This window comes from Melozone crissalis, unplaced genomic scaffold (assembly GCF_028551555.1).
Source record: "Melozone crissalis strain CALT ecotype California unplaced genomic scaffold, PUWL_Pcris_2 ptg000018l_1, whole genome shotgun sequence".
NCBI classification, from domain to species: Eukaryota; Metazoa; Chordata; class Aves; order Passeriformes; family Passerellidae; genus Melozone; species Melozone crissalis.
In genome coordinates, this window is record NW_026535796.1 from 19,688,032 (window position 1) to 19,703,714 (window position 15,683).

General features: G+C 41.5%; 2 protein-coding genes across 2 annotated transcripts in view; one reads left to right on the forward strand and one right to left on the reverse strand.

Annotated features, from left to right (window-relative positions):
- ITPKA (inositol-trisphosphate 3-kinase A) overlaps nucleotides 1-7,263 on the forward strand; it is a 39,460-nt gene extending 32,197 nt beyond the window's left edge. The window contains exons 6-8 of the mRNA XM_054276223.1: nucleotides 971-1,072; nucleotides 2,156-2,227; nucleotides 3,095-7,263. Coding sequence (XP_054132198.1) covers nucleotides 971-1,072; nucleotides 2,156-2,227; nucleotides 3,095-3,298 — 378 coding nt within the window. The 3' untranslated portion in view covers nucleotides 3,299-7,263. The remainder of the gene's footprint in view (nucleotides 1-970; nucleotides 1,073-2,155; nucleotides 2,228-3,094) is intronic.
- Nucleotides 7,264-7,468: 205 nt separating this feature from the next.
- LTK (leukocyte receptor tyrosine kinase) overlaps nucleotides 7,469-15,683 on the reverse strand; it is a 94,259-nt gene continuing 86,044 nt past the window's right edge. The window contains exons 27-29 of the mRNA XM_054275364.1: nucleotides 14,477-14,611; nucleotides 14,054-14,144; nucleotides 7,469-13,420 (exon numbers count right to left, since the gene is read on the reverse strand). Coding sequence (XP_054131339.1) covers nucleotides 12,647-13,420; nucleotides 14,054-14,144; nucleotides 14,477-14,611 — 1,000 coding nt within the window. The 3' untranslated portion in view covers nucleotides 7,469-12,646. The remainder of the gene's footprint in view (nucleotides 13,421-14,053; nucleotides 14,145-14,476; nucleotides 14,612-15,683) is intronic.

Consider the following 15,683-nt stretch of genomic DNA (forward strand, 5'->3'; position numbering starts at 1 on the left):
AGGCTTTTAGTGGATTTTTGTTGCCAATTGTAATAATTGCTGTATTTTACACCCATATCCTAAAATCTCCTATTCGTGTCTCTTGAAACAGGGATGCTCTTGGGGACATGCATATTCATATATTCTGTGTTTACAAATACCTCCAATTCATGCACTGCTCTTATTTGCTTGTAGCTCCAGAAGCACATAAAAATACTTGTCTTTTTCAGTAGCAGGATGCTTCTGTACTGAATCTTACTGCTAGCACAAAAATACTCTGAATTTGTCCAGGACACACTTGGAACAAGCATGCCTGCACTGTCCTTTGCCAAAATGGATTCACCTGCTTTGTCACTGCTAGCATTGCGAATCCCAGGTTGTTCCTGTCTGCAACAGATTTCTGTTCTGTGACTTCTGGGTCACATTATATGTTCAAAGGTACATTTGGAACTGAATCCTAACTGTGATTCTTTGATTTCCCAGTGAAAAACTGAAACAACAACAAAAACTACCACTGCCACCAACAGAATACCCAAATAACAACAAAAAAATCCACACCAAAACTCAAAAGAAACCCCCAAACTAAAAAGACTAGTAAAATTGGTTTTGGAAATGTTCCCTCACACCCTCAGCCAGGGTTTCACTAGCCAGACAAGAGTACAACCAAAGAGGTCTCTGTGGTTTCCCCACTGAACTTTGCACTGCTAGCACTGATGTGAGAAAACCCTCCTGCAAGCTGGTAATATCATGAATCGTTTCTTTTTTTTGTTGTTTGTACTCAACAGGAAATGAACTGCCAGTGCCATTTAAAGCTATCCAATCAGCTTTTGTATCTCTTCTCTTCTTCTTGCTTGGTTTCTCTTCCTGTTCAGCTGCTTACTTTCATCTGGTTAGCGAGGGCTGAGCTGCTGCTCGTTCAAGAGGATTGAGTGATGAGGGGAATGATATGAGTGCAGTATAAATAATCTCTCTCTGTGTGGCTTCTATGCAGAAGGCGGATGGAACATGTAACACAAACTTCAAAACAACGAAGACGCAGGAGCAAGTACTGCAGGTTTTTGCGGAGTTCATTGAGGGCAACACAACTATTCTGGTGAGTCTGAGCTCTTCAGGTGCACTGATCTTGGACCAATGCTCTTGCTCCAGGGCCATGCTTTCTTTGGTACAGGAAATAGGAATTAGAATACCAAGGGTGTAAGTGGTTTTGACTTCCAGTTGCTCTCAGGAGATGGGGTGGACATGGGGATTTGGTGGGTTGTGCGAAGCTGACTGAGACCAGTTTTATCAGCTCTTGCCATGAGTTGACCCCAAATGCTTCATGCTATCAAAATGTCATTCAAACTAACTTGAGGCTTGCCATCAGCTTCAGTCATGGGTGTTAGATGCATTGGATGGGTGATATCTAAGCAAGGATTGTGTTGGCAGGAAAACTTGTGATTTGGGAATTCAGTCTGGAGAAGATAAAACCAGAGTGTGGAGGTAGGAAGTGAGATTGGTGACTAGCTGTGTTCCCATGTGTGAAACTCATCTCAAAGAGGAATTCCTGTGTGCTAATCCATGGGTAGCTCAACAGGCATGTGGTAGATGGCATAACACATCTCTTGTCTTTGGAACTTCAAAGGAGGCTGTAATGTTTTGCTGCAGTGTGGAAGCCATTATGAAGGCAGAGTAGCCCTGCAGGAGGAGTGTGCCTGGTAGCTCAGGGCAGCCTTAAAAATCTGCACTAGAACTTTGTATATTAGGTCTTGATTCTTTTTATCCCTCCTCTGCCCCCACCATAGTTGGAGCTCCTTGTTTCTCTAACACAATTTCTTTCTTTTCACTTTGGGGAACTGGAAGATTTTTAATTCCTTGAAAACCTTTTCTCTTTATTAAAAAAAAAAAAAAAAAACCAACAAAAAAAAACAGGTTGCAGAAAGCCTGATGACATCCAAATCACGAGAGATAAGTATACCTGGTGTAACACATGCAGCAGATGAACTCCAGTCTTTTAATTCACTATGAAAGCTTGAAATGTATTTTCAGATTGACTTTCAAATGATGAACCTGTTGTTTTGAAGGACCTCTAGCCTAAAATGAATATGATCTCTTAATTATATTGACTCTTATAAACAGATTATTCAGTTTTCAATGAAATGTTTATGGGTTCTTTTGGGCTTTTTTTCTCTTCTTCCAGAAAAAATACCTCAAACGTCTGCAGGAAATTAATGTCATTCTGGAATCCTCAGACTTCTTCAAGCGACATGAGGTGAGCAGTGACTGCAAAGCTCTGAAGGTGCATTGCTTCTTGGTTTGTCATTCCAGTGTACTTCAGAACAGCCTGCTGTATCAGTACAAGGGGTTTTGTAGAAGAAAGCTAACACATGTTTACAACACAGATGCCACAAAGCCTCCACCATGCTGATACAGGAGATTAAACTAGTTGAGGAATAGTAAATTCTCCTGTCTTTATGACATCCCAGCATTTATAGCTCTGGACCACTGCATGGAGTAGTTTATTAGTACCAGTTTCATATGGTTTTTCTAACCTGGATGTGCTCCAGTGGAATTTACAGGGGAATGGCATCATGGAAGTTTGCATTTGGTACAGTAGCATTCAGTTATAGTTTGACAATGAAGGCTGTATTACTTATAATGGATTTATGTTGAAATACCATTTAATTCTGATGTCTGTGTTCTCTGTGTGCTTTGCTGTGCAGAAGGCATCATTAGCATTGTATTTTCTGCTTGTTAACAGCTCAAGATTTTGAGATTAGATATTTTATTTTATCTTGTTGATGCTCCCTTATCACTAGAGATATTTTTGTTAATCATGGGTCATGATGTGTCTTTGAAAGGAGTTATTTAATTCAGCCTTTGCTGAATTGCTCAAATAGAGACCTGATGCTAAGATGAAGAATTGCTTTTCTTCCTGTTTTCTGCTGAGTCCCATTTATTATCTACCCTCCCATTTGTACCTTACTGGGGCATCTAAATCATCAATTTATAAGTGCAGCCCAAAAGTCTTTTGGGTCACAGGTGAGATGAGGAGATCATCTTCTTAGCAGGACGTGTTAATTGGTGGGGGAGGGCTGAAGATGTATTTTTAACTAGATTGTCTCAATCTGTCTTCCAGGTTGTAGGAAGTTCACTACTTTTTGTACATGATGGCAGTGGGAATGCCAATGTGTGGCTGATCGATTTTGGAAAGACCACCCTTCTTCCTGATGGGCAGACACTGGATCACAGGATCCCCTGGCAAGAAGGCAACAGGGAGGATGGGTACTTGTTGGGATTGGACAATTTGATTGGCATCTTGGAAAGCATCACTGAAAGATGAGTTGAGAAAGGCACAAAACTTGCAGGGCTTCTCTGTAACTTTCTGCTTTACTGAAGTAGAAGGAAACTCAGTTAGAAGGAAACCTTTAACTCCAAACTCCTGAGGTTTTCAGTGCAGAGGGAGCTGCATCCAGAACCCAGCAGTCAGTGATCAAAGTTACTTTGCATCAGCCCTCTATGAACCTAAAGGAATCATTCCAGATTAGTCTGTATTGCACCAGATGAACTTGAGACTGGTCCTCAGAGAATGAAGATCTCCATACTCGGGAATCACACCAGCATGAGTCAAGAGGTCTGTGTGGTAAGCCAGAATGATTATGATTTCTGGCAAAATGGGACTATAAATTACTTCTTAGAGAACCAGAACAAATGCTTGGGAACTCAGGGCAGGAAAAATGATTTTTCAGGGAGTTGCATAGTTTTGAAACCAGATTGTGTTTTTTCCTCTCTAATTCCAAGTCCTCTTGTGTACACTATGGGTTGGACCAGCAGCTTCTGCTACATTATATTACAGAGTGAGCAAGGTGCAAATGGGTGTTAATCACAAGAAACTGGGAGCAAAGAGAGACAGCAGTTTATAGTGGCTTGATGTGGCTAACTGCTGTTCACCATTTCTCCCCTTCCCTACCCTAGCCTTGCCTCTATCCAAGAAAGGCCTTGGCTTTTTCTGTCGCCGCTCAGGAGATTACAAACACTCTAGGGAGAGAACAGCAGCCTATTGTCTCCAAAAACATTCCAGCTGGGTGGGCTGTTAGATATGTTGCTAAGTTGGAGAGTTAGGCCTCTTGCAGCTGAACTGCAGCTCTGAAAATCACTAATGATCTTTCACAAACTAGTCAGGGAACTAAGTTTTTTTTTCCCAAGGCTTGTTTATTTTTGAAGATAAAACCCCTATACACATGCACACACTAGCAGTCAGCGACCAGTGTGATCTCTTACGATCATGATTTGACTGTCTTTAAATGCACATGATTTCTTGGCTATGTCCCTCTTCTCAAATATGATGCTGCCACTTAGGCATATAAAGTGGCCCAGCAATCAGGGAGGTCGTGTTTCTGCATTCACAGCATTATACAATAATGAGATAATTCCCAGGCATCCTTCCTCCAAGGTATCAGCTCTTAACTCCATGCAGTTTGGGTGGAGGAATGTCAATATATTTCATCCTATAGTCCCTATCTGGAATCACAGGGTGATCTGTTCTTCATTATTCTACTGTGACCCAAGCACAGTCACAGAAAATTCAGCTTCTAGGTTAAAATCAAGAAAGATTGAATTGTTTTCTTGCAATGGCTTCACATACCTTCTCTGGTGGTTGCCTCTAGTCTCTGGAACAATTTTTTACATGCTGGCGATATAAATACTATCATTAGTCACATGTTGACTCACATGCCAGGTTTTAACGTGAATAAAAGGGTGATGTAGTTTTCACAATGCAGGTAAGAGTTACATTACCAGTTGATGGTTAAAGCCCTTTCAACATCTAGAGGTAGTAATGCACATTGATCAGAAATTCCTGTCTTTTGTTGGTTTCCTGTGCTCAGGAAAGAGTCTGAGAACTTTGGATGAAGGTGACTGCACTTTTGGGAAACTGCTGTTTCAATAATAGTTGAAATCGTAAGCAAAAAAAAAAAAAAAAACAAAACAACGTATAGAGTCCAGATCTGGAATGAAATCTGCAATATTTGTAGTTAAAGTTGGACAGACCTCAATAATTTCTAAAAGGAGTTACTTTGTGTAACACACTAAAGTGTGTTGCGTACTAAAAGATCAGTCAGATTTAATAACTTTTTCATAAACTTAAAACAGGAGTATTGAAAATTGAAGCTCAGTTGTGATGTAAAAGTTAGATGACATAGAGTAGGCAGTCTGCAGGAAGTAATGGCATGGGGAAATATTACATCTTAAACCAGAAGTTGTCTGAAACTGGTAATTATTTTTGCAGTTCACTGCAAATTCAGACAACTTCTGTGGCCTCCCAGACTTTCTCTGTTTTATATTTATGGTAGTATGTTAATGAATTTTTCACCTAGAAGTTTCAGAGTGTTTACATTAGGTTTTTAGAAGTGACAGCACAGCTGAAACCATTCTAGATGCCTCCTAATCTTTGAACTGCTGTGAGATGACAAACGAATCTGTAGTGAATTCCATACAGTTAAAAAAAATATTTCTCGTTTTTTGCAGCCAGCAGGTAAGCCATGCATAGCAGTGCCTAAGGAGAATAGCAATGCCTAAAGACAATAGCATATAAATAGGTCTCATAGGCAGGATTTCAATGACATTCCTTTTTTTATGAGACTGCAATTGCAAGCTGTCCTACCATAACTAAAAATAATTATTGAAGTTAGAAATAAGATAAAGACAGAAGTCAATTAGTGGTTTGCCTAAATAATCTTCAGAGTTAAATTTCTTCTGTTACCACATATGTGGATCTTCTGCACCAATGTAAACTATTTTCTGGAGAGGAGATCTAAACAGTAGATGTTGGTGCTCAAATGTCTGTTGAGAGTTTAAGACAAACTTTTAGAATGACTGTCCAGTTCTAAAGGAGAACTGAAATAAAGCGTTATCAGTAGCTTCAAAGAAAACAACTCCTGGTAGCACCTGGCTGGTTTTTCAGTACATGGTCCTGGGATAAAACATGGAGAAGGTTTGTTCCACTGCAGTAGCTGGAAAGGTCAGGGAAAAAGGAAAATCTCTGCTATAGCAGACACTGATCTGGATACTCATTCTAGATGATCTAGGATGTTAGTTTTGAAATGGATCTTTGTCTTGCTAGGGGGTTAGAAAGAAAGAAATCACAATTATCTGTTGCTTTTATGGGGAAGGAGAGAAGGAGGCAGCTTTTCATAGCAAACTGCAAGTGTAGGACTTCAGCTGAGCACTGGAGCTCTAAGGACCTGAGGCTGTGCGCTCAGGAGCAAACTGAGGGTAAGTTTTAGATTCCTTGTTTCTCATCAGGTGGCCCAGAGCGCCTGTCTATGAACACTCACTTGCTAGTATGAGGAAGCAGCATGGCCTTCTTTCACTGTGGGGTAAGTTGTGTTGAATAAGCTTATATTTAGCAGAGGGTTGGCATGGTGCACGTGCACAGGCATGTAACACAGGGGGAGCTGATGCTTGGTAACCAAGGAATTTGTTCACATGCAAGTCCAGAATGTTTTTCATTAATGCATCTGCTGAGAGAATGCCTCACTCTGGAGGCACTGACTATGTGTGGTTCCACAGCAGGGTCAGAGATGCTGTCCTAGAGGCACTCTGATGCTGAACACATGAGCTCTGACTCCAGGGTCCTTAAACACACTAGGCAGATGCAGCAGTGCTGTAACTGCTGCATTCCTGTGTGAATCAAGAAGTAGGGATAGGACTTCTCTCCCTCACCTTCATCATTGACTTGGGTTTTTTTGGCCTTGGACAACTCTCCTAGGCATTGTTTTGTTCCAATTTTACAGATGGGAATAGACCTACTTACCTCGTGGCAATGGTGTGAGGCTCTCCTTCATTAGTGCCTGCAAGCTGCTGTGAGATTCTTTGGAGGAAGGTGCAATATAGAATAAAATTCACAGAGATAGATCAGATAAGTTTAAAAGTTTGGATGTTGAGGCCCCACAGAGATATAAATTTGGCTGAAATTTAACCAAAGTGGTAAAACCTAAATCCCTCTAAATTTTGTACAGGGAGGTATTCACTTAACATCTGATCCAGTTCCTGTTAAAGGGAAAGATTTCAATGTATCTCAGAGGGCTTTTGCTACTTTTTTATTGCTGTTGTTATTATTTGTTATTCTTAAGGTACTGAGATCAAATGGCCTGTATCATCCACATGCATCTGTTCTGAACACTACAATGCAATGCTGACATTGACTGTATTGGATGAGTGTTTGTTACTCTGAAGTGTGTATGCTACTAAATAAATCAGACTGAAGGAAAAAAAAAGACATCTACTGTGATTTGGTCATGTGAGAATAATATCTTTTCTTCAAGAATTTCTTCAGGGAAGGGAGAAAAACAGTATGTTTCACTGCTTTTAATCTTTACCATGTGGTACTTCCTAAAGTAAAACCAGAAGCCAAATGGTGGAGCTTGATTCCAAAACCTATTGGTGTTACTTTTAGAACCTGATTCACCCAAAGCTTGTCAGCTTCCTTCAAGGTAAGCTCTGTCTCAGAAATTTCAGTGAATAGTCTACAGCCTATAAAAAAAAAGTGCACCAAGGGGCACTTGTCAGATTCAGAGCACTAAACTGTTGCCCTGGGCAGTTTTGTGTGGACACAGGGAAAAAGCACTCAACTCTCTAGGACTGTCAGCACTTCTCAGCAAGAGAGAGTGTATTCTTACCATAGAAAGTGTGCACAGAGTACTTATAAGAGAGGGAAACAAATATCCACCATTAGTGTCTCTTTATTTTGTGTTGCAAATATAGAAATATACACTTGTCTAGCTTTAAATTGCATAGAAGCAGGTGTGTCATCTACTTATGTACAGTAGTCACCCAGAAAGGAAAGTTAGCAGAAGTGCAGCCTTGGTCAGAGGTGATGACAAATCAAAACCTGTCCACATGACTTTTCCATTTGTGTGCTGTGATGGGAAAATGTGAGGCATCACTAAGGTCTCTGCATGGGATCGGGAGGGGGGGACAGCCAGGAGGAGAGAGCACAGCCATGCCTACAGGAGAAACTCTGTCACACAGCTCAAGGGCCTAAGGAAGTCTGGTCCCTTTCTGACACTGCTGTGGAGGTGCAAATACAGTGCGGGGAAAAGTATTCCCAGCAGCAGCAATTTCTTCTCTTTCAGGAAAGTAGGGAGAGTGTCTTGAAGGTGAAGTTACACTTGCAAAAGCCATAACTATTTTAGCACCCTTAGAAAGCTTTCTTAGTGCACACCAGCCCACGGGCAAATTAACTGAGAACTTAGCTCAGGAAAAGGGTTGATATGAAGGGGGACACCTTAGATCTGTGCAATTAAAAATTCTGTTTGTTTAGGAGAGCAAGGATTACAAAGAAAGGAGAAGCAAAGATTACAAAGAAATGAGAAGCAGGACTATCAACAAATGTGAAAAAGCAGAGAAAGACAAATTGAAATTTCCATTATTGTTTCATCTTCTGTAAATCAGTCCCTTCTTTAAAATGTAAGAATGAGGTTATGTGAAGCAACATAAAGTATTAATGCTAAACACAGTCAAAACCCAACTATATACATACAATTACAAAACCAATTTGGTAATGTTAAAAAACAGACACCTATCAGGAAGAGCAATTTATAACAACCCTATAAATGGCTGATTCTGCAGTAGGGAAGTAGTGGAAGATTTCACATGGATTATAGACTGAATTAATCCCAGATCTCCAGCTCATGTCATTCCTCTAGGAAACAGAATTGGGTTTTGGCTTCCAGTATCCAAATTAATCAAATTTTGACACTATGGGTTTAACTCACTGGTGATGCCCTAAAAATGTCTCCTTAATAAAAAGCAGTTTCACACAAGTTACATTTTGCAATGCTAGCAGTTGAGCACTGCTCTGAAATCTCTGATTGTGCGAACAAGTTTCAGTCTCAGAATTGAAGAACTGAAGGTTGTAGTGTGTATCACTGCAATTGTTATTTTTTCTTTTGAGATAAAATGGTTTGTACTGCATATGTAGCATTCAACTTCACAACAGGAAAAATATTAACAATATGTCCTCCAGGATGTTAATTAAAAATTCATAATCTGTGAGGGTTTTTAAATAGCATCTAAAAAAAGATTGTTACACGTCAAAGATTCATGGCAATATGCTGACAGAAGATCATTCCATTTGGGAGAGTTAAGAGCATTGAGGGTACTAATGCAATTCTTTTAAAATTCCCAGCTCTTTCTTTTAGTGCCCATTTGGTACCTGCATCTCCATGTCTTGTCTTTTTAGAAAAGACTGCAACTGGCTCAGTGCAGCCCTGAGCTAAATGCTGTTGTAAACCATCAGAGTCTGTTTTGGAAATAAATAATCCATATATGCTTACTCTACTCTTACAGTTGCTCTTCAACATCTAACTCTTGATCACTCTTAGGGATAAGATCCTGGTCAGGATAGAAGTCTGCTCAGTCTCAGTGCAGCTTTGTCTATGTGCTTCCTGTAAACCAGTACCTTGATGCAGCTATTCAGTAAAATCAGGTGTTTGTCCCATGTGCTGGACTTGCACTTTATTTATAAAATGAAGGCATAGCTACAGCCAAGACTGCCCTGGCACTGCTAATAGACCTGTGCTTTCCTCTCACTTCGCTTTTCAATAGCTTCCCTGCTTTTGTCACTACTGGCCTTTCTAAATCTGTGAGTTATGTTGAGGCGAGGGCTTCACAGGGAAAACAGTGGTAGCTCAAAGCTGGGTAGCCATCTCGACAGTAGAGATCATGCCTCCTTCTCACTGGAATCTTGGGGTATTTTATAGTGATTTAAAAATATGAAGAACTGTCATCTCTCTGCTACTTCATTAAAAGTCTCTGGTAAGAGAAGGTAGTATAGTTAACTTCCCATGGCCTCTGAACCAGCCAGTATTTCACTCCTATTGCCACCAATTTCCAGCCCATGCTTATGGCTAAGGAGAATTGAAAGCAGAGTCATAAGGGGCCTGCAAAAGCATGTCCCTGACCACCAGTGCTCTGCTCAGGACAGACAAGGGCTGAAGAGTGAGCTGGCATCACCTCCACTGCAGCTGAACCATGATCACTGCACTCTGCTGTGGCCCTATCTCATATTCAGGGAGGAAGGGGCCAAGGTGCTGGCACCAAGTCACAACTACTGGAAAGTTTGATAGGTCATCTTTTGGGAGGGAAAAACCTACTAATGTATGAACCATAAAAGCAATACAATCTGAAAAGTAAGGACAAACTGATTGAATTTCAATAGTTAAAAGTAAATGCATTTATTTTTGACTAGCATGGTGCAGAGGTGGCCAGTCTGAAATATGATCAAAAATGTTAGCCTTTGCAAGAGTAGAGAATGAGAAAGTTTCCTGCTAAATGGGCTCTTCTGCCTCATCTAACTGGGCTGTAGCAACTCCTGGATATAAGACAGGACAGGCAATGAACTAAACGTGAGAGAAGCTAGAGAGCTAAAGCAAAGGTGAGATGGGAAGAAGGGCATGAGGCAAAGTCATTCATCTCCTTTGGTCACTAAACCCATCAGTCCCCACACTTCTACTGAAATTTGCCCCACACAGAGGGACCCCTCTCTTCTGACCATCAATCATTTTACAACACCATGGATTTAGAATTATTTCCACATTATATGGGTCTTTGCTGAAAGGTGACCATCATCACCATTTACGTCTGGAAATCATAGAAGGATTGCTGTGAAACGGGACGTCCAAAGATCATCTAGTCCAACCTCCCTGCTCAAGTAGGTTCTCCTACAGCAGGTTGCACAGGATCATGTCTGGGTGTTTTGAGTGTCTCCAGAGCAGGAGACTACACAGCCTCTCTGGGCTACCTCTTTCAATGCTCTGTCACCCTCAAAGTAAATATATGTCTTTTCTCATACTCAGGAAGAATGTCCTATGTTTCAGTTTGTGCCTGTTGTCCCTTGTCCTGTTGCTGGGTATCACTGAAATGAGTCTGCTCCCATCCTTTCAATACCTGCTCTTAAGGTATTTGTATGGTCTGAATTGACATTGTATAAAACTGTCCATTCTAAAGTCAAAGGCCTAAAACTATACAAAGTGTGGAAGAGACAGAAAGTCAGACCAATGAAGCATAAACCTGTGCTGAAGATGCCTTTCAGTGAGGATGGATTCAGACTCTTCACCCTGTGATTTTCTTTACCACAGCTCAGTAGTGTCCACCCTGACTGATGTAAAGGACAGGAAGTCTCTGGTCTAAGCAAGCCATCACCTGCTAGCCTGCACCTTCAGACTGACATGCAGCTGATCACTAAGCATAAAGCATATACCAGAGAACATCTTGCCTCAGAAAGGAACTGGAGAAGTCTACAACTGGCATCTCACTGCACAGCTTGATTATACACAAAGACAGCATGTAATTTGCCACTGTAAGTGTGGCATTCAGGAGTGGTACAAGAACAGAATGCTTCCAAGACTGTTCAGACTTAACCCAACTTACTTGCCTTTTCAGTCTCCTTATTTTGCAGCTTTAATCCGTAAATATGAATTTAGATCCCAAATAACTCAAGAAAGCCTTAGAAATGAGCTGTCTTGGAAACAAATGACTACCTTTATAAACAAGTCTGCACTTGCAAGGCAAGGAACAATTGCTACCTGCTCAGCTGTGTGAAGCCAAGTCATGGCTTTAGCTTTCTCGAATGGTTGAGATATTCTACTTTCCTGTAAAAAGAACACCCTAAGTGGGGTTTGCATTAGATTTCCTTTCACTATTCTCCTTTGCATTACTTTCTACCTTGGAGTATTAAAACCAAGAACTCCATCATACCAAATGCTAGATAGTTACCCAAGAACCTCAGCTAAGTTCTTACCAACACAGCATAGAGAATTAATGCTGAATATCAAAGTACTTACAAAAATGAAGTTCATTTTAAGTAAAGTCCATTAAAAGATAAGTTCATTTCTCATCACACCATGCAGCTCACCCTTCTTTGAAAAACCACCTGCCCCTTCGACACCAGGAGCTGTGAGGAAAGCAACACCATGAGGCAAGCAGCACATTTCCTCCACTACTCAAAGGAATATTATGAGCTCCATCAGCTACTGTTTTTTTAATGGTAAATGTTTTCCTCTTCATTGCTTGTTTACAAAGCACATGCTCAGAGGAGCCTGATTTTTTTTTTTCATTCTTCCTACTGCTTCCAATTTGAGCAATAGCTTCCACAAGGTCTACTAATAAAACAGATGCAAATGTGGCTGCTACTCTTTTTTACTTCCCTTATAGTGCATAAGCATTAGTAATTCACCAGGACTGTAAAAAGCTCTCAGGAACGTAGTAGCCTTTGCAAGTTGGTTGCTGATGGCACAGGACATGTTTTTAGATTCTTGGTTCAGAAAGAAGCACAACCTGTACTGGCCATTATTTCCAGCCAAGTATTTCAGCTGGATGGTAGGTCCATTTCTTTTCACCTGAGCAGATTGAAAAGGAGTTCTTTCCTTAGGAACCATATTCTGAATCAGACAAACAATGCCATTGTTCTCTACTTCTAAGCTGGTTCAGTGGAATGCATTTGAAGGACAGAGATAGAAATGCAAGTGCCTTTAGCAATGTGGGATCCAGCAGGTAGACAGAGGAAGCAGAACACTGCTGATGTTGAAACTTCATCCATCCGATCGAGCTAAAGTGGAGGAAGTTAGTGAAACAGGAAGCAGTCCTTCCAGACACACACATTCCCTGATCTTTGGAAGAACCATTTCTCCTATACTGGAGTAACGCTCAGGTCATCTGACAAAGACAGACCAGAATCTCTCTCTCTTGATGTTTTCTCTTTTTTACAAAAAGGCTTTTCATCTCTGTGAAGACTGGAGCTCCTTAGCACAGCTGCTCTGACATCTGCCAAGGCTGATGGCTGGTGCTCGGCACTATAGCATAGGTCATCATAAGCATAATTTACATTGCCACAGGGGAAAGTCTGGAGTTTCACCAGTTCAATCCCACTGATATCCAGATGAGGGTAGTTACTTTGACTTGGAGATGCTGGAGATGCCCGAGAGCTAGGAGAACTGCAATTCCCATCAAAGCCTGAATCTTCCCGCTCTGGATTTGCTTTGAGCTTGGAGCTGGGGCTGAAGTGACAGATATTCTCTAGCACCCATGATCCATATGTTGGATTCCAAAGATTTTTTGTTTTGTTTTTAAGTCTGTGGGTGGATGGGTTGCTGGGCTCCAGCTTCTGGTTTGAGGTCTGCTGAAACCACGACCCACTGTTGAAATCACTGAGGCATGGCAGGCTGGGCCCTCGGGCAGTCCGGTTGCTCAGGTTCTCCACCAGTAGCTCTTGTGGACATTGTACAAGTTTGTGCCCAGCATGGTGGGATTCCAGTGTCTTAGGTGTTGTCTGAGGGGTGACAGAAGGGCTTACCAGCAGTGGCACTATCCCACTGGAAATGTTTGGGCGCATGACCATACTCCCTTCATCCTCTGGTGCAGGGCTACACTCCATGGGCAGCTCAGTGTTGATCACATCAGGGTCCTGAAAAAGAGAGACAAGAGTCTGTTACATCTTCATGGTGACTGTCACAGGTTTGGGCAATACTCCTGCACATCAAACAAGGTGCTATGTTCCATCTGGACATCACATGCTGTTGAGACCTACATGTCTCCTTTGAGAAGAGACTGTGCTTCATTGAAATAAGTGACTAAGCTGTAGTATAAAATTTCTCTTTTGAGAGGTTGGATCCAGACCTGGAGCTGTTAAATGTTACTGGATAGTGAACTCACTGTTCCATTTCATTCCCCCTCTCCACTCCATAACTATTCAGCTGTGGCTTTTGAGCAACATTAGGCAAGGTCAGAATATGGACCTTGAGAGAGCTATAAATACCTTTCCATCACAAAATGAAGGACGTTTTGCAGTTGAACAAGCTGAGAGCTAAAAGCATCCATTTGCACAGTATATGCTCATTATGGCTGGGTGGAAGATGGGAGAGTGAGGATGAACACTGGAAAAGAGCCAACAGCACCACCACATTACTCATCATCTTACTAGTAATGTAATTATGTCAGTCTGCGAGGACCTTTCACTTGCCTTACGGTCTAAAGCTAATGTCTTTGAATAGCTGGAATTCAAAGGATTATCATCCACCTGGATACCAAAGACCAGTACCTGGGTGCAATACTTGATCCTTTCCAGGATGGTTGAGAAGTTTGGCCGATACTCTGGACTGTGCTGCCAGCATTGTGTCATGATCCGGTACCTTAAAGTTTAAAAAAAAAAAAAAAATTAATCAAGATTATTCAGAATAAAGTGGTCAAGGGTCCAACAGATCAGACTTTGTACATGGCTCAAAGGAGGAGTGCAAAAGTGGATCTATCATTTCTATACCCTGGATCCTGCCTGACTGGGGAGCTGCTATTTAAAGCAAATCCTGTATTGCTCTAACCTGTATACAAGAGGCAGTAGCTCAAGACAAATTTAGCAATACCCACCTAACACAGAGGGCAATCACTACTCCCTGAGTAGAGGTGTCTTTGTCCACATTTTTGACATGTACTACAACTTGGCTCGTGAGAGTAAGGAAATACTTACACTGGCCCAGGACAGTTTTTTGGTGGATCCATTCTTCCTCCACTGGTGACAAATTCCAGCACTTCCTGATTGGTTTTGCAAGGGTAGGGCATGTAGCCTAGAGAGAAAATCTCCCAAAGCAGCACTCCAAAGGACCTGTGTCAGAAACCAGCCAAAAATACCAGTCAGATTTCATCTATGCTCCACAAAACCTAGCTTGTAGCTATGTAGGCAACACCACAGCAATGACCTTTCAAAGCTGCAATCCAATTACAGTAATATGCAATTAGTGTGATAATGAGTCAATGTTTACATAAGAAGACACCCCAATCAATCAAAACCTTTGCTCAAGCTCCAAAACAAGTTTTGCAGAGGTTTCAAATAAACTTCTATGGTCTAACTAAAAAGAACTGTTAGATCTGGCATGGATATTTCTTGCCTTCATTGGGAAAACTGGAGATTTTTGTGTTGAGGAATACATTTGGTGCTGGTAATTTGCCTGCAGGTTGAGCTCTGGGTGGCAGAAGCCCAAGGCAAGAGGCTGTGACCTGGCACCTACCCTATGCAAAACAAGAGGAGAGGACCTGTGGCATTGCCAGGTGACCGGACACTCAGAGACACAGCAGGAGCCAATGACTCCAGACTTTGGCACATTTAGAGTGTGAGTGAGGGTATAAAATCCCAGGGCTTCCTTTCTTTGGGGCCCCTCCTCAGAGGAAGGAGCTCAAGTCATTCTTTTGTTACTGTGTCTTGATTAAATTATTTTAAGTATCCTGACCTCTGGGGCCCTGCTATGGGAAACCTGGGGCCAAGCTGGTAAGGAAACCTGGTCTGACTGTGAGTGTGGTGGGTGTAGCTGTGAAGGAGCCTCTACTCAGCTCAAGAGATGCAAATGTGACTTCTGGAATGGCTCCTAGATGGTCAGACAGGGACCTTCAAATGTTTCCTAAATCAGCGTTTCAGAACAAGATGCTCAAGTATAAAATCAAGGGAGAGACATCCAGCGAAACTGAAAGGCAGCAGCATTTCTGATATGGCTGTGCTTTTTTTTACATCCACAGGTCAGATAGCCAGTGTCACTAGGAATTATGTATGACTTAGTCTCATTGAAGTCAAGAGAGTTCTGCCAGGACTTCAGCAAGGTCAGAATTTTCAGTCACTTTTTGCTACAAAGGTCAAATTTCCAGTATATGCATGTTACTTATAATAGCCTATTACAGGAACTGTA